The sequence below is a fragment of the Pygocentrus nattereri genome, chromosome 15 (genome assembly GCF_015220715.1).
Source record: "Pygocentrus nattereri isolate fPygNat1 chromosome 15, fPygNat1.pri, whole genome shotgun sequence".
NCBI classification, from domain to species: domain Eukaryota; kingdom Metazoa; phylum Chordata; class Actinopteri; order Characiformes; family Serrasalmidae; genus Pygocentrus; species Pygocentrus nattereri.
Genome location: NC_051225.1, coordinates 20,755,567 through 20,781,495, shown reverse-complemented (window position 1 = coordinate 20,781,495; position 25,929 = coordinate 20,755,567). Strand labels below are relative to the sequence as shown.

The following is a 25,929-nucleotide window of genomic DNA, read 5'->3' as shown; positions in this document are numbered from 1 at the left end:
GAACTGACAGGAAGTAGTACCTTACGCACAGATATACATTCAACTGGTGGATGTACCAAAGGGTGACGTCGTAAATTCTCAAAAAAGAACTGCAATTGCCCTTCACGTAACTGTGTGCAGCATATTCTCCTCACAGAAGAGTGGTGGAGAGAAGAATGAGAATGAGAGAAGGAGAGAACAGTTTTGGAGTAACATTGCACAAGGTAACATGTTAAAGTGATGGAATTTCTTTTTTGATGGAAAGAAGTAGCATTAATTCTTATAAGCAAAATACATTTCTTATTTTTACCCCTGTTTTTGAGTGTCACCCTAACCCTTTAGAACAGAGCTACAAGGGCTAGTGGTTGAAATCTTCCCTCTGAAATGGGACCCTCAAATAAAAAGAGCATTGCTTCATGAACAACTAATATCGCTGCTCTGTAGGAGACCCTGCCCGTCTGCAGTGACAGCAGGGTAGGGTAAATTTCAGGGCTTTAGTTACATTTAGGGCATCATATGCCTTCAAAAAGGGGGGCAATTATTTATTATCGCCCACCGATAATTCTTTGGTGAAACAAAGCTGAAGTCAGATATTCACCAGCTTCTTGTTCAAATTTTGTCAGAACTTTTAGACTATTCGAGGTGGAACGGGAAAGTTAGCTAGTTATCTACTGAGACATTAGCATACTATTAGTGATTTTTTTATGTTTGTTATGAAGAAAACAACCTAAATACATTGAAACGACATTAAACGGACTAAGAAAATTCTCACATTTGTGGGTTTCTTTGGTCTCTCGTTCAGTCATCTTGCCAGTTTTTCTATTTTTTCTCATAACTCTCAGTTTGTAGCCTAAGAAAAAGCCTCCATTTGGAAGGGCGATGTAGTCCTAACATTTTGCCCTACCCCTCTATCTCAGCAAGAATTGGGACACCCTACCCCTAGACGTGAACACGCAAAACAACAAATGAGATGGATACAAACAAAAACCTGCTCAATGTTACTATCGTTCTGGTTTAGTATGAGAGCATGTCTGGCTGAATTGCAAATTGTTCCTAATTCCCTAGACAGTGCACTGCATGGGTCCTGAAATCATACCCAATAGTAGACTGTATAGTTAGTAGACTGTGCAGTTAATATCTCAGAATACTCAGATATTAACTGCACTGTTTAAAGGCACACACACACACACACACACACACACACACACAACTTCTAATCCGCTTATCCTTCTGGGTCGCGCAGGGGGGCTGGAGCCTATCCGTAGTCATTGGGTGAAAGGCAGGATACACCCTGGACAGGTGTTTAAAGGCACAGTACATAGGAAATAGAAATTTTGCCCAGCGGCGTTCATGCTACAGGTTAAGTAAAAATGCTGAAAAATATAGCCGTTATATTACAGCTTAACTACACTTTTAAACGGCCATAAATGCTTAAATAAATGTGGTGCCGATTGCATAGTGCTGGTGAAAGTAATGTTTTCTACGCATGTGTGACGGTGGTGTGCATGCGCTGTGCAAGTCGGGCCAGGGGCGCAGATCCCCAGATTGATGCTATATTGACAGTATATATAAAGTAGACTATCCAGCTGTTTAAGACACCTCTGGGCTTGTCTTAAAGTTAGGACAGAATTTAGGTAATTGTGTCTGTTGTGTCTAGTTAGGATATTTCTGTTTCTTATCTGCAGTTAGGATAAGATTATGAACTTATCTCTAATGGGAAACAGCAATTTTTTTAAGAACTGTTTTGTTTCACTGTAAAAAGTAATACGCCAATCTGAGAAAAAAGTGCTGTTTCATGGTTCATCGTCATTTTATGTTGTGTGGGTTTTGACAACAATGACAGCAAAGCAAAAGTGTAGTTTACCACAGCTGGTTTTATTGTACTAACACTGAAGTTGACAAATATAATGGGGTTCATCCTTCAGGTGTCCTACATCATGTCAAAATACTCATGTCATCATCATGGCATCCTAGAATGTACTGACTACATCTGATTACAGTGCTCTTTAAAGACTCAGAAACAACGTTTCAATTGTGGTCATCCTTTCTTTTATAGTGAATGTATGTGAACATACTTTTAATACTTCATTTAATACAGACACTTTACTACCTTCTTATAAGCATGTATCAAAGCAAGAGTGCACCTGTGATGGTGATTTTGATCTGTCCCAGTGACTGGAGTAAAAGCTGTGGTGTGACTGGGTCCCTGTATCAGGTATGAAGTAAATAAAGACTACTTCAGTTTATCTGTATCATTAAGGCTGGGACAGGGCTGCTCAACTCTGGGGTTCGGTACAGTTTGCTGCTTTCATTGCTCTAAAACACCATCTAAATCTGGTAATCAAAACAATGAGTGATACCTTAAATCAGGTGTTTTTGAGCAAGGCACTAACTTGTGCTGCACCCAAGGACCGGAACTGAGACTCCCTGATCTAGTGCAACATACTGAGGCAACTATGTATCTATGACTGAGATATGCGATATGTGTTTTCATCTAAATGGCTTCATTTAACCCTGAATTAAAATAATATCAGCTGGTATGCGACAACTTATTACAACTTCTTTCAAAGACATACAGGAAAAAACTCCAGTCTTGCTCTGGTTTAGCACCTTAGTGTGAATACAAAACAATTCAGGTAAAGCCCTCTTCTTTAAAAAAAAAAAAGAGAAATAAAAAGAAAACCTTACAATGGCAACTTTATCAAAAAGTTAAACATTCAGTAAATAATCTTTGAAGTGTTTATCTTTTAATTTTTTTAGTGTCTTCCTACCCCTTTAGCCCAAGTCCACTGGAACATTATGGAATGAACTTGATGATTAGGATGCAACCCACAAATCACTCTTTCTACTTAACCTGCAGGGTCAGGAAACCGAAATCCAAGAATACTCATGAAAGCCACCCACTTCTGCTATAAATGAAATTGCTTCAAATTGCTAATGACCCTAATGACCAAGCTGACTCCAATAACACACCAATTCCTCCCCTCCATTAGTATGAGCTTAAGATCCATTCCCACTTTCAGCAGATCCATCGGATGAAACGCTCAAAGAAGCTGGGTGTGAACAGATGGGTGAAATCCTGTCCCTTGAAAACAGCGGACTGGTCTCCCAGTGCGAGCTTCGTCAGCACCTCTTGGTCAACATCGCTGCCCATGGCGATCACTGTGGGAACGCCCTCCATCCTGCGCATGGCGCTGATGCCCTCCTCCAGATTTTTATTGCTGGTGACGCCATCAGTAATGAAGACGAAGGAGATTTCAGCATTTCGGCGGGCCAGTCGGCTGGTTCCACTCATCAAGATGTTGTTGACGGCGTAGATAATGGCACTGCCCACGTTGGAGGCTGAATCCAGGTACCTAATTTTCGCTAGGCCATCAGAGATAATGGTGAAATTGTGTGTGAGCTGGAAAGCCACTTCCTGACTGTTCTCATCACCGTACTGCAGCAAAGCCACACGGGTGTTCCTGTCATCGCGGTCACTGCGAGCCAAGGTCAGACGCTGAGCCACCTTCTCCACAAACTCGCGTGCACGGCGGAAGTTCTCCTGACCCATGCGCTCCGAGCCATCCAGTAAGAACACAAGATCAACTGGCCGCTGGATACAACCGGCCACTGCTGGCTCTGTAGGAGACAAATACACAGCTTAACAATTAAGAATGACCTCATATAGCACATTTACATTATCCAAAGTTATTCCTGAACAGTACTGCTACGGTACGTCCAATCCACAGAAAAAAAAAGTAGCAGGATTAAAACAGGATTAAACCTTTAAACAACATCAATTTTGGCCCCATAGTTTTTCACCCTGGCTTTCGTATTAGAGGGTCCATAAAGCATTTCATCCAAAACAGAAAAAAAATAAATAAAAAAAAAAAAAGATCAAATAAGACTAGAACAAAATGTAAACCTAAAACTTTCTGTAGCTGTAATAATAGTAAAATATTCTTAATATTAATAATAATAATAATGTACTACTGTTAGTACATTTATTTAATGACAGCTTGTGTTTATCCTGTAGAAAGTATATAAGTATATTTTCCTTAGTACCTTTTTCGTTTTTAATGCTTAGTACAGTTATTCAAAATCATAAATAAAATGTCAAATTAAAAAAATGCCAGGTGTGTCTTGAATGTTGATTTTGGTTTAGGGCAGGATTTTTCATTTTGGTGACTCACTGGTGAAAACTAAGCTGCAAAATGCCCATTTTGTATTTACTATTTTTGCAATTTCACCAAAACCATCACATTTACCAACATCTGCCTATTCAGCTTACAGCAGTTTAGTGAAGTTATAAGGGGGGTTTCAGCCCTGGATACTGTTTTGAATTAAGCACATGCAGGGCAACCAATAAGAACAGAGCTAATTTATATATTTCAGCCTTATAGGCAAAGTAACAAAAAAACCTAGTTTAATTCTGAGGAGCAAAAAAATGGTCATGGATAAATGACCATTCTGCTACATTAACCACACAAATGTTAAGAGAACATGAAAGATGAAAAAATAAAATGTAAGAACAAATGTATGATATGGTCGTTCAAACATAAATGTTTGTTTAATGCTCTATATCTCAGAATGTAGTTTATGACTTGGATAATGTTCCTGAAAAACTAGTCAAGTCAAAGAAGTGATTCAAAATAGACAAAAAAAACATAATCAGTATCACATTGGTTGCCAGATAAGTTTATTTGATACAAAATAGCTATAATGCCCTTTAGCTTGTGCATATTTATTGCAGTCTTAAAGTTCTTTACTTTTCATTGCACATTCCTAATATACAACACTATTACATAAAATATGATAGCCATGTTAACTTTAATCGGCATTACAGACATTCTCACTTAAACGCTCAAACTGAAATCATGTGAAACCCCTTTTTTTCTTAATTTTCACTGTTTCAATTACTTACTCCTTTTGTTCATGAATAAATAATGTTGGGTATTAATAGTTTAATCACAGTGAACTAGCTATCCTCCCTTAATATTTAAAGTGTCTAACTGAAGCCTACATAAAGAACAGACTTAAAAGAGTACACTGTTCCACTTCTACACTTTATGTTTTAGAATCTAGAACTAGCTACAAATGGACATGTATTTAATGCTTAATTAGCTACAATTTAAGGACTTATGTAATCCTTTGAAGTAGCATTAATAGAGATTAATTAGATACTGATGACACCAGATCAACAGCACATCTAATCTCTTTACCATATCATGGATGCATTTTGCATTTCATCTGATGCACTGTGAATGCTAAAGAAATGCTGGGGCTTAGCAGTGTGAAAAGTGCAAAACTGTATCGCATTAATAGAAAAAACATCATGGATCAACATAGATGGAACACATACAGGCACTTTGCATTTGTGTGGTCACTGTCTTTTTCACAGCTGATTATTCATAGCTATGGGTCTCTCTGCATTAAGGTTCCTATAAGATCAGAACCAAAATGAATGTGATCTCCTATATCTTAAGTTTTCAAGCAGCTTAGCCCAGGTTAATAAGACTGTATCGCGCAAGCAAAGTGTCTCACAGTCAGTCAGGATGCTTTCATTCTACCTCTTGGGCTTTTTCAAGTACATAGGTTAAAGAGCCTAATGTGAAAAAATCTCAAAAAGCAGCAGGAACTGAGGTCAGAAGGAAGAGGTTTCCATCTCACTTATGGTCTCCTCCAAGTCAAAAAAAAAGCAGGTTAGCAAATTGCCATGCTTAGTAGTGGTCATCCAACTGGCCATTACATGTTAGTCATCAACCTTTGGCCACGAATATAGCCCTTTCAGAACGATGTTAGCTATCACATTAGGATATGACTACAACTAAAGTGTCATAATGTTATAATCATGCTTAGACCAGCTAGCTTTTAGATATTTTAGTTGTTATTCTTTTTTCTCTCATACATAGACCAACAGCGAGGCCATTAATAATATAAAGTCATAGCCATTGTTTAACTGCCCAGTTCAGCCAAATCAGCTCCCTAACACAACCCCAAGGCTTTGTTAGGGTCGCCCATGATGTCGCCATAGACAACTCTGAAAGAGTCAATGAACAGATCAGTCCACTGCTGTCTCTCTGGTCCGTTGGCAAACTTGGCTCTCTGGGCTGTGTAGGCCATTGTGGCTACAGCCTTGCTGTAGCTATCAGGGTGCTTGGCCTCCTGTAGAGAGCTGATTAAGTTTGAGACGCTCGGTACAGTGCTTGGGACAGGGTTGTCCGTCCCTTCCTCTGCAAGGGGTCCGTGTAAGGGATACCCATTCCACTGGGACTCCACATCTGCAAGTGAGCGGTGAGACAATAGTTTTAGGGGTCTCCGAGCGCCCACTGAGCACAGTGCAAGCTATGCTTAGATTGATAACGGTTTGAAGTTTGAGCAAAGCTGCTATTTTTAAAACAGCTACTCATCAGATTTTTTAGGGGTCTGGCACCTGCATCACCTTGATATGCTAATTTTAATGCATTTCTGATGCTTGGAAATGTTATATTTTTATGATGATTAAAAAAAAACAGCTGGATTATTCTGCTCAGGCAGGACAAGATATGAGGCTTCTTATAGCATTCTCATTTGTTACTTTAATGTTAGCCCGCTTGCTGTGATTAATGGCAAATCATGGCTTCTGTACTACTATCTGACCACTGAAGGAGATTTTAGTTCTTTTAGATTTTTAAGTCAGGTAAAAAGGAGGTAAAGATATGCATGTGACGTCACTACTTTAAGTCATGAGAAAAAGGCGATTAGTATGTGTTTCATGTTGATAATGGAAAGAATAATCTACCATTCGGAATGTGAACTGTTAATTCCAGCGATGCACTTAAAAGACAGGGTTTCTTGGTATGACTCCAACCAGCACTGATTTTTTTAAAGCAGATTTTCTTTTGTTCAAAAAGCCAGTCATAAATAACTTGAATCTTACCAGATTTACATGGAAGGTCAGGGCAGACAATCACTGGGTCTAAAACACAAAAAGAAAGAACAAAACGTGTGAATAGGCACACATTATAAAAGTATATAGAAAAGTAATAGAAGTGGACTGATTTATATACATGGACAAAAACAAAATTTCTTTAAGTGTAGCAGGCACACATTATAGAAGAGAGGGACTTATACACATGGTCCTAGTACCTGGGCAAAGCACAGTCTCAATCCGGTCAATGAATTCCTCTGCCACCAGGTCCGCAAAGCGTCTCATGCCCATCACTCTTCCATCCTTCTGACAGGCGATGGACTTCAGACTCTCGTTCTCTTCTTGCTGTTCAAACATGTCTCCAATACCGATGGCACTCACATCGATGTCGCTGTCTGTGCACAGGTATGTGAGCAGAGAGTCATCATCTCTGGGATCAAAGCGACCATCCGTGATGACCACCACAGTTACTTTAGCCTTGGCACGTCGACTGTCACGGATCAGGTTGTCATAGGCAAATTTCAGAGCGGATGGAGTCCACGTGCCACCAGCAATCCACTCCAGCTGCTTCACAGCATCTTTGAAAGCTGACAGTGAATCGATCTTGGAGTCATTAAGACGAATGGCCTGGAAAGTTCCACTGTGACTGTACTGGACAACACCAACTCGTGTTCCTGCAAGGCAAAAGATTACAACTAGTTGGCACTGAGAACCGAAAAACACACAATATCCCCCATTTGTTTGGATAACATTTCACACAACATACAGTTTCTGTTCTTTATTGTTTTTTTACATTTCACTAGAATAAGCCCCCTGGTTTAGAGAGTGACAAAAGCAATTGCCCTTTTGGCAGAGTTATCTATGTGAGACTCCTGTAAAGTCAATCCAAATATTGCTGTAATAGGAGACGTCGTCAATGATCTCTTAAAGACACTTGAGAGGAAAGCAAATATTGACTTTCAGAATATAGTTAACAAAACATATGAGAGAGAGTGGCAGGTTCTATTTTACACCTGTCAAGCATAGGATTAATTCATTTATTTAATAAACTATGTTGGATTATGTTTGGTACAGTACTAAACTTTCCTCACCTGTCTCTGAGCTAGGGTCCTTGGCTATAGAACCCAATCTGTTGATGGTGTTGATAACAAAATTCTTCTCCAGGGTGAAGTTGGTCAGCCCCACACTCTCTGAGCTGTCAATCACAAATACAATGTCCAGAGCTCCACACCTCTTCTCACAGTCTGAAACACAGAGGGAAGAAACAGAGAGTAAGTTGCAGAAATCCAAACAATGTAATCGTACAGTTCATTTTCTGTGACTTGACAGGTCATTGGTCACTCACCACAACACCCACAGGTCTCTCGGATGTAGTTCATGATATCGCAGTCCTGGGGAGAAGTAAAGAAGTTAATTTCTTGAAGACTCGGCTTATTATTCAGTGATTCATCTTAAGATAGTACCAAGAAATCTGCATGATGACAGAAAAATCACTTTGCTTCCTTGAAAACCTTTCATTGGATGGTTCTATACAGAGTTCTGTAAATGAGAAGAGTGTGAAGAATCATTTTAAAGTTTGAAGAACCTCCCCTAATGTCATAGCTCTAAGAAGAACCTTTAAATTGATATAAAACCTTGTTTGAAGGTTACTTAAACCTTGCAAAGGTTATTCACACTCACAAAATGTTTTTCAAATACAGTTCTTTAGGTCATCATCTGTACTGTGAACCTAAAATACAAGTTATGCAGTTATGAAAGTGAGGAACTGAAGTGTGGCACCACACTCAAGAGTTTCATAGTACCATAAAACTGAACCGCTGCTTTAAATATCTAAAAAGGTAACTAAAAAGATTCCGACACTTACTGTGAGGCCAGCATCTCCCTCTGGACCAGGATCACCCTGATGAAAAGAAGGATCAGTTGATACAAAGTAGAAACTCAAAGTATCCTCACTAACCTTACATCCTACTTAGACACTTAGACAACATACAAATGTCTGATCTTATACTGTCTGAACAGCTGCTATACTCACGTCTCTTCCTGGGTCTCCTCTTGGCCCCCTTGGTCCAGGCTCCCCTTGAGGTCCAGCCTCTCCCTGACACAGAGAACAACCAAAGTCTTCATCAACCATCTAAATTCATAGTCCACTTCTACATATGTGGTGCACTGTAGAGGTCAGTTCTTGATCTTTTGACAACAGGAAAGAAATGTAACAGATTTACTCACAGGCTCTCCCGGAGGTCCTTTCTGGCCTGGCTCTCCTTTCTGTCCACAATCTCCTCTGCTCCCTCTGGGTCCAGGTCTACCTTTATCTCCTCTGTCTCCCTGTGAGAGGTTACAAATTTTAATGACTGAGAAATGCGTCTCCGTATAAATTAAACTTCACATGCTGAACCAAAGGACAGTCACAGTACCGTTGGTCCTCTTGCTCCAGGGTAGCTGAATCCTACTCTGCCTGGGTCACCCTGTAACATGAGACACACTAACTTGAACATGGATCTGACAGAAACAAGCTAAGCATGTACTCAGTATGCTCACCATAATCAGTACAATCTTGGTCTAATACTATGCATTATTTTCACACTACAGTGCCTTAAAAAATCACAATAATAAAAAAATTGCAACTACATCCCTTTGGGTACAATACATCACACCAAGAATTCACACAATTTGTGACTTATTTTTAGACAATCCACCTGTATGGAGAACTGGCAGATCACCTTTTTCCTCTTTGTTCCATAAAAGGCAACAAATCCCTCAAGAAAAGGCAACTTCCATAAGAGCAGTCCATCAAAAAAGTGAAAAGAGTTTAGAATAACAAGGAACGCTCCTCTAGTTTAGGTCCTTCCTCCAAACTTACTAACTGGACATTGAAAGTAGTTCTTCAGATAGCTAGCAAACGGTAGTGACCACTTAAAATGGCTTTTCTTTTTTATAATTCTAATGTTCACTATTGTTTACTGTTTTCTGCCTTAAGTACAGACAGAATTATGTGTGACGCCCCAAAAATGTTTATGGAGTGGAATTCTGTCCAAGGCTCAATACTTTGTTTGCTCAAGTGGTGGATCTTACTTAGCCTATAATTCATTTGAGATTGAAATCAAGTTGTATGTTGGACATGGTTGGAACATACTTTTGGTCCTGGGGGTCCTGGGTCACCTCTGAAGCCTGAATCGCCGGGGTCACCACGACTACCCTGTTACCACAAAGAAGGTATGTCTTCTGCATTTTTAAAGGCTGATTTAAGATCAACATAAAACACTACAACCAAAAGCAGAAAAACTAACCAACAGTAATAACCATTTACTACGATTTACTATTAATATTCAGTATTTTATTGGCACTATCAAACAAGTATTTTTTGTTATACTGAAAACTGCATCGAAATGTTATCTTACATTTCTTCCAGGCTCTCCTGGAGCTCCTGGTGGGCCTCTTGGTCCTGGAAGTCCTGGGTCTCCCTAAATATATGAATGTATATATTTTGGTCCTGGATTCATCCAAGAAGAATGAATAATAATGTCTTGCAAACATCTTGGGTTTGAAGAAAATTACCTTGGTTCCTTTGTTGCCAACTTCACCTGGAAGCCCTCTCAAACCTTCAGAACCTGGTTCACCCTGAAATACACATCAGTCATTCACACCATGCTTTCATTTCAATAGAACTGACCATTGGTCAATAGTCTCGATTCCTCATATTTTTTAACAGAAAACCAGTCAGATTCTGTTTTAAACATATATCATATACATTCTGCCACATATATACATATATCATATACATTCTAAAGAAGCCAATGGGAATGGGATGTACCTTGTCTCCCTTTTGCCCAGGTGGTCCCTGGCTTCCCTTTGGTCCAAAGTCTCCTCTTCTTCCCTATCAATACAACAGCAAATGTGAACTACATTTAAATCTACATAACAGCACAGTACAGCATAGTTCAAATAAATTCACAATAAGTTTTCACTTACAGAGTCGCCATTAGGGCCAGGGCCTCCTGGTGTTCCCTGTAAAATAGGTTAAAGATTTTTTGAGATCAAAAAACATAAAAAAGGCAATAGAAAAAAAACTAAAGAAACAAAAATTAAATACTGACTGCAGAGCCCTTCTGCCCTGGGAGACCAGGTGTTCCTGGACTTCCTCTCTCACCCTGAAGGGGCATAAGACAGTCAATAACACATCAAATCAGAAATGTTAACATTCACTGGTTTGAACTAGATTTTTTTCCCCCCAGAATGTACCTTAGGACCAGGGTCTCCATTTGGGCCGAGGGGTCCTGGTCTACCTGGGCGACCTGGATCTCCCTGGAAACAAAGAGTTGTTTAAAATCACTACAAATCAAAAATGCAAGAAATTAAACCACATGCATATGATGGTAGTTATATTTTCTCTGTAGAATCAACATACCTTCTCTCCGGCACCTCCTGGCAGCCCAGTGTCTCCTACATCTCCAGGATAACCGTCAGGACCCTGTCAAATGAATGGACCATCTGTTAATACACTTGTTGAAGTTACTGTTATGTGTCCGCTTAGATATAATGCATCACACACATACCTTGTCACCTTGATCACCTTTGCAGCCGGGGGCGCCGATGCGACCAAACTTTCCCTGCAGAACAGATTACATTTGAACTTGAATTAGCCAGAAGTAACCAGAGGATTTTAACTAAACTGAAGATTACAACAAGATTCAATGTCCACATCAAAATGTATTAAATGGCCCTTCTCACCTTCTGACCATCTGTGCCGTTGCGTCCAGACAGCCCTGCCACTCCCTAGCAATAGAATACAACATAAAAGCACCAATTCATAACCAAATTATTTGACGTGTTGTATTAAATAAATGCCATACAAAGACAGAAAGACATATGACCTTACCTTCCTTCCTTGTGTGCCAATCTCTCCCTACGAGTTAAAAGAAAAAAATGTTTACTCAGTGCTGAATTTCTGCTTGAGGTGCAGTTCATGTGTTTCATGTCATGTAGTTATCTTTATAGGTTATATTTAGGATGAACCTCACCTTTTCACCTTTGTAACCAGGTTCTCCCTAAAATGACAGAAATAACAAATAAAACAAAATTAAAACACAAATTGACAGTCAGGAGTGTATCAGGAAAAATGTTATAACTTGGAAAGACATCTGGTTGAAAAATGGTGCCCAACATGAAAGACTTACTTTTGATCCAGGATGACCAATGGGACCCTCAATACCAGGGTCACCCTGCAAATAAAGAGAGAGAAAAATAAATTGTCCACCTATGGTTTAAAGTCAGCTTAACAGCTCATCTTTTTGTCATGTTCTCTATGGAATTAACATCCTCTGACCTACATAATGCTGCAATTAATGCTGTCAGTTGAACAGTTTGCTGGTTTACTGTGTTGTAAAACTCTCGCTGAGGTTATACAATATGAATATGTGAGTCCCGCCAATGAAAGCAGCATTTAATTTGTACTCACCTGACGGCCTCTATCACCTTTAAGACCAGGTTCACCATTATCTCCTTTGGCACCCTGCAAACAGCATATAGAATCAGTGAAGTCAAAGCGAACAGAGCAAAACAGCAGTAATGTTGCCATCAGGCATAACTTAAAAAAACTGCTTGATGGAGTCCAGACTCACTTTCTGTCCTCGGTGTCCCGGTGGACCTGCAGGCCCAGGTGTCTCCAAGCATCTCAGGCTATAGCACTGTCAGAACATTAAAAAGAGGCGATTAGAGGTGAAAAAATATAATCTACATGCAATATCCATTCAAAATGGCTTTGAAGGGAGCTCCTTCGGAATAATAGTCCATTATTAATTATACTGATCAGAGATTCTGTCAGTTTCATTTCTTTAGACTGATAACATCTTTCAAACTATACATTTGTCATATGGACCAACAGAAATCGTCTTGAAATCGACTTGAAATAACAACTTGTTACATTAACATACACTTTAGAAAAAGTTTTCCTTCTCCTGAAAAGTTAGATTATGGAGATTTAAAAGTTTTGGTATAACAGCAACAATACGATACTCCAGTGATGGCTAATCAGAAAAGAGGCAGAGGTATCTTACCTCTTGGTAAGCTAGATGTAGCTGTACAGAGAGAAAGGGAGATTATTAGAGTTAGTTGTCATATAGGTTGTACACAAAGAAACAAAAACGCAAACATGCTCAGGTAGTCAATCAGTATTAAGCACATATTACAAATATAACATATATAAAAAAATGCGAAAATAAAATGCTTTCCTGTTACAATCACAAAATTTTAGCTGACAATTAATTACCATGTGAATAACTGCAATTAACAATTAGTCTTAGTTCACTGTATGCAGTGATTACAGTACAAGCCTCGTGTGGTCAAATTCACTAATTAGCTTTCTTGCATCCTAGCTGTTGATACTTACTAGTTTGCAACTGACATCAGAAACAGCTTGAGCTCAAATGAAAAAACATTACCAAACAGTGCTCTCTAAAAGTGTAAAAGCACAACATCCGAAGTTAGAACCTGTCTCAATATATGTCCCAATAAATGCATTTTTTTACATTCTTTTACATGTATTTGCCTCACTTTAGTGAGGCAACCACATCATATTATGTTTGTGGTGATGTAAACATATGATAGACCTGGCACATACAAAGAGATGCATTACCCAACATTCAAAGAGATACATTACCATGGCGTCATAGATGCGGTCAATCGTGCTGGTTAAAATGATGGGCCGTGCACCTGTGAGGTTGACAGCCATGTAGTTGCTGCGATAAACTCCAGCTGGAGAACTGGCAATCTCTCTCAGTGCTGTTTCGTCAAGGTTCTTGGATGACGCTACGACAAACATCTTAATTAATTCATCCCGAGCCCGCTCTGCTGCCACCTTGATCCTACCGCAGGGGCTCCCCGTCACATGACCGTCTGTTATGACCACTGCAAAGCGCTTGGCATTGGGCTTGGAAGGCGCACTGAGCATTGCTTTAGTCATATTGGTGATGGCGCAGTCTATGAAAGTGCCCTTGCCTAAGTACTTGATATCTCGCACCCTCTGGATGAACTCATTCTTGTTGGTTAAGGTACTGATGGTCTGCTGCGTCATAGAGAAGTGGAGGCCACCAACAGACCAGCTGATCTTTACCAGGCCCCTGTAGTCCTGGTCCTCCAGCTTCTGAGCAAAGGCAATGGTGAAATCTTTGATGCTCTCTACCAAGCTGCCTGGCGGGTTCTCCTGAAGAGCAATAGTCTCCGATGTGTCAATGAGGAAGTACAAGTCGATGGGACATTCTGGCTTTTCTGAATAACAGAACACAAACAGACACAAGTTACAAATGAACAAGCAACAAGATATTTGAAACTGATTCTAGATTTCTATCCCATAGCATGAACATAAAAAACAAATAATAAATAAATACTGAACTGTGGTTACTCAAGTAATATAGAGACCTCATTTTGGGTGACCCCAACTAACTGGACTGTTGGCTTTACAGTTTCTTGGGCAAGTCCAGTGTTGTCTACTGTCACGACAAATCTGCATCATCATAACTGCTTTTTTTTGTTTTTGTAGGCCAATATTAAAAATAAACATACATTAATATTTGTGTTTGTAGCCTGATGGAAAACACAAATACATAAGGGTGTTCAGAGCATCCTGAATGTTTTTAGATTTAAGAGTCAACTCTCATGTTTCACACACACACACACACACACACACACACACACACACACACACACACACACACACACACACACACCCACACCCACACCCACACACACACACACACACACACACACACATCATCTAAACCGCTTATCCTTCTGGTTGTGGGGGGTGCTGGAGTCTATCTCAGCTGTCATTGGGCAGAAGGCTCTCTCACATTTCATAGGCTAAAAATTCTTTAGAAGGGGCATAATTAGCATTAAAACAGCTTTTGATGCTTCATAAGAACATTGCTATTGAAACTCTGTCCTTGTTCAGCCCTAGAGTGCACAAAAATGTGCTTTCAGTTTTGATGTATTTGCAGTATTTTATTATTTTTATTTTGCACCATAATAAATAATGCTTTTTAAATGTAGATTTTTTTAGATTCTAATTAGTTTTCTGTTTACACAGAAAAAAAATCAGTACTTCAAAGGCGCACTATTTTTCTAACAATTTTTCACTTCTCATATCATCTTCGTGGCATCCAACATTGCATGTCATGTCCATATTGTGCAGTCTGGAACCTCATGAAGCAGTAAGAAAACAAGACTGAACTTTCCAATACAAAATCAATGTGACAGCACAATACAGTGAATGTCTTAAGAATACTTTGAATCATAGAGAAATTGTTTAGCCAGGTTGTAGGCATAGATTTGTAAAAAAGGCTTACCATAAGGAAAAAAAAAAAAAAACTAAACTAGAAATGGCTACATCACAAGGAAAGACAGATAATGACCCATCCATGGGTTACAGAGTTCAGGCAGTCACAGAGTACAAAGGATTCGCAACCAAGTACTAAGCTTAACTACTTTTTTTAGGATTGGGATGTAAGATAAGATAAGAGATAAGATAATCCTTTATTAGTCCCACATTGGGGAAATTCACAGTATTACAGCAGCAGCAGAGTAACAGGAGTAAGGCACTCAGTAATAGAAATGGGAAACAGTATAAACATTATCAACATTATAAATAATAAAAATTAAAGCTAAATCTCTAGACTATTTACAACAAAATAAGGATAATAATAAAATATAATAAAATAAAATAAAATAAAATGTGGGGGGTTATTAGGATTATGCAACAGTATTTAAATTCATGGCTCTGCAACAGGTATGCAGGGAGTCTATAGGCAACCCTCAAGTTCAAAAAGAGTACTTTTTAATACCAGATCAAATATTAAGTAAATTAAGACCGACTACTCAGTAATGCACACCAAATACAAAAATTCCTATGCATGCTCGGGCAACACAGGTGACTTGCATTAAATGTTACATGCCACTAAGCTATCATACACCATTAACATGATGCCATGATATCATATATCATTAAAGTATTTAAGTATTATTTAACTTGCAAAATGTAATTTCCCACAAGTTAAGACATTTGAAAGATTTGCTGACACAATTTCTATGAAAATCAGGGGTGCACAATGATATTAATATCATTTCAGTATAGGCAGAAAGTTATTTCAAATAAATCAGTATTAGACAGATGCTTAGATAATTCATTGATATTTGGTGATGAAATTACTGTATTCCAGGAGAGCAGAAAGCTACTTTACTAAAAATGTCAACTTTTTATAAATTTTACTGTACTTGGAAACATATACAAATAAATATCAACCCAGGTTGATGTAGTCCCAATTTTTTAAATATATATGAGTATTGGCATTTGCATTCATATCAATAGATACGTACATGAAAAATACTGAATATCAGCAACGCCCCATAAATCTTACGTCAGTGCCTCGCTAATTAAATGGCTGTGGCCCCTATATGGTTCCCCCATCAGACATAAATATCTTCTAATAAAAGTAGACATCTTACACCAAGGGTTCTTAACCTGGGGGGTCTTGAAGGGGTCACAAGTGTGGTGCTAGTTTAAAAATTTTATGTAAGATTATAGAGAAAATTACTTTGATAAGTGCACATATCTCTGCCTAATAGCTCCACCTGCAGGCCACAGACGACAGACTAATGTCCACTTTGAATTTCTTTTGGGTGAGGGCTAAACTTGAAGCAGGCTACAGATGTGGCTAGTTAAGGAATGCAGGCCCACTCATCCTATTAAGTGAGCAGACTTACTATTTGATTATTCTTACATTACTTCCGTAATGTGTATACTGGTGCATGTGGGAATACCCACGTGGAAGGGTATAAGAAAAGGGTATGGGGTCGTGAAATATTTTCAAAAATGGGCCCACTGTGAAAAGGTTAAGAACCCCAACCCTGCTCTGTAACCTCAAAATTATCACTTTAAAACAGTATACTGATGAACAGACTTTAGTTTGAAAATCTGTGATTTTTTCCATTTACACAACATTTTTCAACATAGCAAAGCAAGTAAAAGTTCTAAGATGTTGCACTATTTCTGGGTCACTATTTATATTTCATCATACATGTAACACTAACCATGTTAAAGCTTTTGTACAAAAAAGGTTGGGTTTTTAAAAAAGTCTTGTCCATTCCACTGAAGCATGTGTTTAGAAGACTCTCAGAGACATCAGAGGCTTTTGCGCACATTGAGACCAAATACTAAGAAATTCTGAAATGTATGCAAGTATTTTACATTTGATAATACAATTTGCAGAACAATATTTTGTATTAAAATGGAAAAGAATGCAAAACAGAAGCACAGGCCCTAGTGGTCTCAGACTTTTGGACCCCACAGTATTTCTTTATGCATTTTAGGGTGACATTGTCACGCTACGATTGACAGTCGGTTCATTAAATCATCATATAATAAACAAATCAGTCAAATAGTAATTAGGTGAGCGACACTCACCGTGGCATGCGGGGACCTGGCCATAGACTGCAGTTCCATACAGGAAGCACAGAGCAATGACCTTCGTCAGCATCATCCTCCTCTTCTTCCTTTCAGGGGAGAAAAAAAACATGTTTTGTTATCCTGCAAACATTCAGCATTTCAAACCCAAATTCAAATCCAAAACAGGGTTATACTGTATTTTATCTCAGATTCATTCATGGTAGCACTTTATATGTATATGATGAGTATAATCACATTAGAATTCTGCAATTTTCCACTACATTGAAGAGACTGGGGTGCAATGATCAAAAGCACAGGAAGGCCAACAGAAAAGTGAGAAGCTAGTGTCCTGTTGTACTATATAATAAAGTAAATATAATATTCTATTGTCAAGTTATCTCAACTAATTTGTTTTCTCTATAGGTCTCACTTTCAGATTACTGTTATAAGTTATATTCTGCAACAAAGACACTACAAAGAAACAGAAATATACAGAAGCACACTGAAGAAAATGTTGTCAATATTGCCTCTCAGTTTTGGATTATCAACAGACCTGATCTCAAACTTGACTTCACACTTTATGATACTTTGATATAGCCTCAGAATATAAATTTGTTGTAAATCTGTTTAACACCACTCCAGTCTGAAAGCAGAGTAAGCTGGAAGCAATCAAATTGATTAAAAGAATTTATTATTAAAGCTAAACTACAATTTGGATGTTTGGAGACCTCTTTGGTGAAAATGTGTATTTGCACGTAACATGCTGAAGAACATTATATGATGTTGGTTATTCTTCAGATCCCTTCCCCGAGCGGATGAATCTGCTGACTGTGTTAAAAGAATATTCAAAGAGAACTCTGACTTGGTGAAGGATGTGTCTTCTGAGGATTTAAGTGAATTATCCACTCTTGTCATCATATATTCATCAGTATAATGTTGATTTTGCATTTGAGATCTAAACATTGATCTTCTTTTTGAGTCTGTGAGTGAGATGTTTATACGTCCTATGGCCTATGACATGGTCTGGCACAAAGTCCAACCTGATAATACTCAGGGTTTCAAATTAGTATTTCAGGCTTTACAGTGTGACTCACAGCGGTGCACCAGCAGCATATTTTTGCATGTTTTTTCTACTGAGTAATGCTACTTCTATCAGTTTTAAAGAAGACCAATATGCTAATGTCCATAATTTTATTGATGGGGTCTACTAAAATAGATTTACATGTTCCAAAAACACATTATTTTTCTCACACTGTATATCTCTATTCACCTTCTGTATGAAATGCTCTGTTAGAGCTCCCACGTGTTTAAGCCCCCTTGCCAGATGAGCCTAGTGAGCTCTGATTGGTAAGCTTGCCCACAGTGTTCTGACTGTTCTACCGCCAAATGGCATCATGCTACAAGCTCTGCCCCTACACTGCTGTGGCTATTCTGGCATCGGTTCTGTCCATCAGTTTAAGCCAGAGTCCAATCCTAAAAGTCAGGTAGAACAATTTGGTTCGACACCATCCACCTTTACAAGCTTGGTGGTATGTGGTGTAGGATTGTGTTACGAGTTTGCATCATCTTGTAATAAGGGACCGGAGCTGAAATTCCAGTGATGCGTTTCAGGCAGCTGAGTAAAGTGGTTTCTATGGTAGAGAGCTTCTCCAAATTGTGTGCACTTTGAGCTTTGTAACTTTTCAGATAGTTTACATGCACAAAAAGCTACACAACACTAAAGGAATGCAAAAGCATAATACTGTACATCCCTTTATAAAACATTTTACGTAACACAGCTTTAAAATTGAATGTGAAATAACCTAGTAAGTGATTCACATTGCTCTCTACACTGCACCACTTAGCTCTACAATACTAATGGAAGGAGCGTCTCAGATTTTCCACAAATGGTCAGCATGTACAAAGTCCCACATATTTTTCACCATCCTCAGCTGTTTAGTGGCAAATAGACCCAGAAAATGATTCAGATTTAGGTGCTTAGTACTGAAACAGTTGTTAAGATCATCAGTCTGCAAAGGAAAGAAAAAGCAACTGCCACGATTACTAAAGTGAAAGGTTAATAAGGGGCAGGTTGCATGATAAGAATGATAACCATGTTGAAAAATCACTAAATCGAGACAAAACTATCCTTAAATGTTGGTACATTCAGTATATCTAGGACATTTTCCATTTGTGCTAGAGAAAGCGATAAAGCCCAAGGCTTTTTCACACTGAGCTTTACAGACACAAAAAAACAACCTAAAACAAAACAAACAAACAACAGCAACAATTCAATTTTGAAAATGTACATGTTAACACTGATACCATTTCTAACATGAGTTAGAGTCATGGTCGCTCATGATTTGTTCACTTCTTTTCTGTAGGAGTTCTGAGCTGAATTAGAGCCACAAAATCTACATATACACACACACACACACACACACACACACACACACACACACACACACACACACACACACACACACACACACACACACAACCTGTGTGTGTAGACCCTGTGCTACTAAAACCTTTTAACAGTATGGGCTGTTACCCTAAAAGAGAAATAACATTGTTACTACTGTTACTACGCAGTGAAAATTTTGCCCACAGTCAGTTTGTTTAATAATATAGTTATTATCAGAATATAAAAATATATAAACAGAAAATACCACTTCTGATAGCGATTTCCTGTGTGGTAAAATGGCAGTAACTTAGCAGTTGCTCTGCGGCTCACATAACATAATAAATTATGTGTAACGTGTAAATGACGTAAAACCAGGACTGGAGTTTTTGGTCTCCAATCACTGAAAATGGAGGTTTTTAAAACTCTTCCAGGGTGGAGATTTTAGAAATTGTGTTGTTTTATGTGGACAGGTTAAACACAGCTTTTTCAAAATGCTGACTTTGTGCTATTAACTTGTAAATACCTGTAGTAGTTTCGATTGTTGACAATATGACTTTGGCTTTACTTTTTCCATTATTTATTAGAGTTCAGTTCTTTTAAACGGGGTTTCAACTCAATTGCAAATATTTAAAATACCTCAATGATTCTAAAGATACACTAAAATGTGTATGTGGACAACTGACCATCAAACCCATATAAGGTTGTTGGACATCCCTTTGATTAATATGAAGTTGACTCCCTCTTTGCAACTATAACAGCCTCCACTCTTCTAAGAAGGTTTTTCACAAGATTTTGGAGTGTGTGTGTGTTTGTGCCAGTTCAGTCAAAAGAATATTTGTGACATTCCAATTCACCCCAAAGGTGTTCAGTGGGGTTAAGGTTAGGGTTCTGTGCAAGCAACTGGGGTTCTTTTAGACCAAACTCACCAAACCATCTATTTATGGACCTCACTTTGGGTACAGGGACATGCTCATGCTGGTCTGATCATGCTGATCTTGCAAGGGCCTTCCTCAAACTGTTGGCACAACGTTGGAAGCATACAATTGTCTAAAATATTTTTTGTTCTATAACATCAATATTACCCTTCATTGGAACTATAGGGCAGAGCCCAAACCCTGAACTACAGCCACAGACTTATCCCTCCTCCACCAAACTTTACTACTGCTATACATTCCAACAGGTAGCTTCTTCCTGACATTCACAAAAACTCAACAGTCCAGAGAACACCTTCGCACTGCTCCAGACTCCAGTGGCCGCATGCTTTACCACTCCAGCCGACTCTTGGCACTGCACATAGTGATCTTAGGTTTGTGTGCAGCTGTGTGGCCATGGAAACCCTATTAATGAAGCTCCTAAAGCACAGTTCTTCAGATGTTGCTTCCAGAGGTGGTCTGGAAATCTATAGTGAGGGATGCAACAGAGGACAAACGCTACACACAACAGCACTGAGCAGTGATGGGTCAAGGTCCAACACTAGGTATTTCAACCTCTATGGTGCATAATGCCATCAAACCAGGGATGGGAATCTGGAATCTGTAAGGGAATGTGAAAACAAATCTGTGCATAAAGGACAAGGCCAAAATCCACAAATGAATGCCAGTGATCTTTGACCCCTCAGATGACATCACATTAAAAATTAATCTATGATATAAATCATTACATGGGCTCGAGAATATTTTGACAAACTGTTACATAAACACCATTTGTCACTCTACCCACAAATGCAAGTTAATACTACCATGCAAGTCTTACCTCAACAACACCTGGAAATGCTTCAAGCTCATCCAAAATGAACTGATGCACAGTGGAAAATGTATTGTGGTCTGACAATTCAACCTTTCAGACTGTCCAGGTAACTAATGTATGTCACATTAACCAGGCTATAAAGCAGCATGGGTGATTATTACCAGCATGAAATTCTAAATCTGGGTTCTGTTATGGTATGGGAGTACATTAGTTTCCATGGCATGGGTGACTTGCACATCTGTGAAGGCAGCATTAGCGCATTAGCAGTGTACACGACGACTCTAAGCCACACTGTGCACATCATAACCCTAACCCAGATCTGTCTCCAAATAAAAACTACAAAAAGCCTGAGACTTATAACAGAAGAATGACAATGAATTCTGCTTTTGAAAAACTGGATCAGTCCCCAAACAATTATGAACTGTTGTTAAAAGGTAGCGTGTAACAGTGGTAAACATACTCCTGTCTCAACCTTTTTGGAAATGTTGCAAGCATCAAACTTGGAATTAACTACATATACAAAAAATAGCAATGAGTATAACAAAGTTCATAAGACAAAACATGAAATAGTCCTTTTGTGCTGTTTTCCATTTAATGCAGGCCAAAAAGTCCAAATGACTAATTACTGCTTTCTATTTATTAGCATTTTTGCACATACTGTCCCAACTGTTGAGGCTTGTATGAAAAAAATGTGATATGAAAATATCCTAGACATTTTTTCCTTTTGTATATAAGCTGAATGCCTTGCTTTGATTCTGCATCTGCAGAACGCAGTGATATAAAAACGATTATGTCTGCGTTTCAGTGGGATGAGGTGCTACAGTTGAATGGTCAGCAAGAGGGAGCAGAAAACATCTGAGAAAATTCTTATGAGCTAAGAACTGCACTAGCACTATGCTAGCAACCAGAGCTTGTCTGTCACATGCTTAAGGTTTTTTGAGATTGTTCATTTTTGTTCACTCCCAGATCTTTAAAATATCCTAGAGGGTAACCCTCTTTTGTGTCAAGTTTATCACAATATACACTTTTGAGAATTGGACAACTCACATTAGCACATAATCTCTGATAGGCAGAAGAGAAATTTCACTGTGGCCCACAGACTCCCAGCAAATGTGACATTAAAAGGTACTCCTAGTGTTTGCAAAGATGTGTACAAATACACAAAATATTGGAAACTGCAGATCTCTACCATTTCATTCCGTTTCTTTGGTAGAGCATGATGGCTTTTAACTGCAAGCTTATGTTCATGAATTTGAAATAATATACCAACTTATTACTGCCACATCTAAAATGAAAGACTAGAAAATTGGCTAAATATCACTGCTGTCAGTGCTGTGTTGCCATTTTTTCAGAGAATCCCTGAGATCCATTCAGGAGCTAAAAATGCTGTTTATTTATTCTATGTATATACAGTACTGAGCAAAAGTCGGAGACCACCCTTCTCCATTTAAACTCTGTTTAAAACAGCCATCAATTTCAAGTTATTCGTTTTTCAGAAGATATTTCTCAGTTCTGAGGTGATTGGATACTAAATAATCCACTTGCATAAGGAAGGGGAAAGTCAAAGAATGAAAAAAAAAAAAACAGTTTCCAAAATTGGAGTTTTACATTTTTAAATGACATAGATCAAAACAGAACATAGACTTCTAACAATGCAAGTTAGACCATCAAACCTTCCAAAGCTTCCAAAAAAAACATGGTTCTGTCCATCCTTCCACTGTGAGAAGTCAAACACTACGAGTCTGAAAGGATCTCTCGAGAACAGATTAATCAGAAATGGAAAAAGGAAAAAAATAAAAGACAATGTGCAAATCAAGTATCCCTCGATCTCAACATTGTTGAACGTGGTTGGTTAGTTTGACCATGAGAAGCAGAAAATGCAACCAACATCTAAGACTGAACTTGTGTAAGTCTTAGATGTTGAACTTGTGTAACAGTACACACTATTGCCTCATGTGCAAAGGAATCGCCCTTTGTCTGCGCTCTGGACCTTCACACAGTGGGCCTATGTCAGTACCATATCCTTTGTGCTCCACGGCTAGATTAAACCTTTAAGAAGCAGGCTTACAACTTTACTTAAACTATTAAAAAGGGTTCCTATTCAGATTTAAAGCCGCTTGACTGAACAGCCCTATACTCTGTAAAGTTGAGTTGAGATTAGACCCGGCCTCACAGTTCATTCTGAACTAGTCTGCTGACTTAAACTTACACAGGAGACAGCTTTTCAAAAAAACATTATTTCAGACAATATGTTCCAGCAGGAGTCCGCCACAGGTTTCAAGGGGAGCTCAAGAGGCATGACATGCAAAATAGCGCCTGTATGCGGCGACCCCCTCCTGTTAAAAAGGACATTTGTTGTTGTTATTTTTGTTAATGGTATTTTGTAGTTGAACATGGGATTTTTTTTTTGTAAAGGGCTGAGTTAGCCCTTTAATGATCAGGTTTACTACTTCTTATTATTTAGTAACTACAGGGACAATGCAAACTAATGGACCTATTCTTAGGTTATAGAAGTGTGCAATATAACTTTGGGCCCACCAGCAGGCCCATGGCTTGTTGAGGGGTTCATCTGAATAAACCTTCGCTATGGACATGAACTTCAAGTGTCTAAGCCTCTTTATGTGCCCTTGTCTCCTGGCAAGACCCGATAAAGAACAGAATTGTTTTATTTTGGAATTTGATTGGGACTACTTTACTGCTCCGCGCTCGTTTAAATGTTGCGGGGTAGTGATGCGTTTTACGTCATCACTTTTCACAGTAGTTGAGCGCTCAGGGGGAGGAACACATGCAAATGATGCTAGTGCAGTCAGAACACTATTTCAAAGTTTCAGTAAATACATTAAAACATTCTTTCATAATTCACACACCAGCTTGTTGTTGGATTAGACCATCTTTAACCTGAAACTGGAGGGAAGTGTATTCTCTGTGTAAGTCTTATGGAGGTCATTTCTGCATCTTTTTTCACATTTTACACTCTGGAAAATACAGACATGATGTAAAAAAGGTCGCGTTTTCAGCACATTTTACTCAAACTATAATGCAGACCCATGTCATAAGGACATCAGTATTGACCCTTTTACTACAGCTGATTCATATTTGGCTCTAAGATAACCTCATGCTCAAAACCTTCTAGAAATCCTGCTAGATTAACTGACAATTATGTTCGAGGAATGTGAATGGTCTTATCATGGTCCATCTTAGGCAAAGGCCAAGTTTAAGAAACCAACCCCAGCACAGCAGTGATAGTCTGTAGGCCAGTGTCTTCCAGCCCTGGTGCCCTCCAGTGTACATTTCAGCTTTTCCCTGCTTTAACACACCTGAACCGACCCATCAGCTCACGAACAAACACTGGTGAGGCTGAAACGGGTGTGTAAGAGCAGAGAACAAACTACAGAAACACTGGTTTGGCTCGCACAGTTAAACTTACATGCGTGATTTTCGAGCTTAGAGCATGATTTTAGGTGCTCAGTGCAGCAGTTTTGAACCGTCTTACCAAACCGTAGCTTTGCAAGTTCAGTGCGTCATGACACACCGTAATTTAGAACCCCCACAGCTAAGACTTCACACAGACCACTGCTAGAAAAACACAGCCAGGCGTCGCAAAACGAATTCAGTACTTCAGTATAATCACAACGAGCAAAGCACTGTCTGACCAGCTCCTGCATTCCTCGGAAAACCAAAAGACCAGCAGCTCCAACTCTCCCAAAGTTCAGACTCACCTCACCCACGCCCAGTCACAACTTCTTCTTCTCCTCCTTCAGGATTTCCGAAACAGATCGCCCTGAATAATTTCGTTAAGTTCTCCTAAGCCTTCATCGCGGGGTGAAAATAAAACGAAGATGAAAAAGAGCAGAATAACTTGAAGAGGGAAGGAGTGGGTGAGGAGTGGAGCCGCTGCTGCAGTCCCCTGTGCGCCTCCTCTCCAATCCTCCCTCCCTCAGCCCGCCAGGCAGGACGGAGCGCCGGACACTCCCGCGTCTATCCACGCAGCGGCGCTGTGCCTCCACACTGTCGTGGACGAGACCGCGCGGTGAGAGGCAGACGCAGAGGCAGAGGCAGAGGCAGCGCTGCGTGCTCAGCATGCGGAGACCCGCATGTGCGCCTGAAGATCAGACGGTTTGTCGAACTTTGTTTTCCAGTGCCGAAATCTGCACAAACGCAATTACACCTCTTGTTGTTCGCCAAAGTCCCAAGACGTCTGCTTTAGCTTACCTGCTCAAGCGATGTCCTCCACCACTGGGGCGCATGTGGGACAGGCTAAGATGAACCTTCATCAGCTCTTCAGTTTTATTTAATTATTTATTTAGGGACTGGGTGGGCGGCTGTGACCACTGACTTCATTTTTCAGAGCCTGTTCTAATGCAGTTTTCAATTACAGACAAAAAAGAGCGAACCAACCAACCATTTCATCTCAAATAGAAGCTTTTTGCTTTCAAATCTAGGCTTGATTTTTTAACCGAATGCTGACCTCCTGTCCAGAGTTTCACACAG

At 39.2% G+C, this 25,929-nt stretch overlaps 1 protein-coding gene across 3 annotated transcripts; it reads right to left on the bottom strand.

Annotated features, from left to right (window-relative positions):
- Positions 1-1,833: 1,833 nt before the first annotated feature.
- col6a2 (collagen, type VI, alpha 2) lies at positions 1,834-25,769 on the bottom strand. Of its 3 annotated transcripts, none has more exons than XM_017699471.2 (28): positions 25,651-25,767; positions 17,325-17,413; positions 13,527-14,134; positions 12,925-12,945; positions 12,490-12,555; positions 12,327-12,380; positions 12,046-12,090; positions 11,890-11,916; positions 11,748-11,774; positions 11,600-11,644; positions 11,425-11,478; positions 11,277-11,339; positions 11,111-11,173; positions 10,966-11,019; positions 10,841-10,876; positions 10,683-10,745; positions 10,427-10,489; positions 10,270-10,332; positions 10,005-10,067; positions 9,286-9,336; positions 9,098-9,196; positions 8,904-8,966; positions 8,736-8,771; positions 8,217-8,262; positions 7,963-8,115; positions 7,090-7,545; positions 6,881-6,919; positions 1,834-3,600 (listed from the first exon to the last, which is right to left on the bottom strand). In XM_017699471.2, the coding sequence occupies exons 1-28, from the start codon at positions 25,710-25,712 to the stop codon at positions 2,999-3,001; spliced, it is 3,111 nt and encodes a 1,036-aa protein (XP_017554960.1). In that variant the 5' UTR covers positions 25,713-25,767; the 3' UTR covers positions 1,834-2,998. The 3 variants fall into 3 exon arrangements, with proteins under 3 accessions (XP_017554960.1, XP_017554961.1, XP_017554962.1); XM_017699472.2 differs by lacking the exon at positions 25,651-25,767 and adding an exon at positions 25,158-25,567; XM_017699473.2 differs by lacking the exon at positions 1,834-3,600 and adding an exon at positions 4,639-6,242 and having other exon boundaries at positions 25,651-25,769.
- Positions 25,770-25,929: the final 160 nt, after the last annotated feature.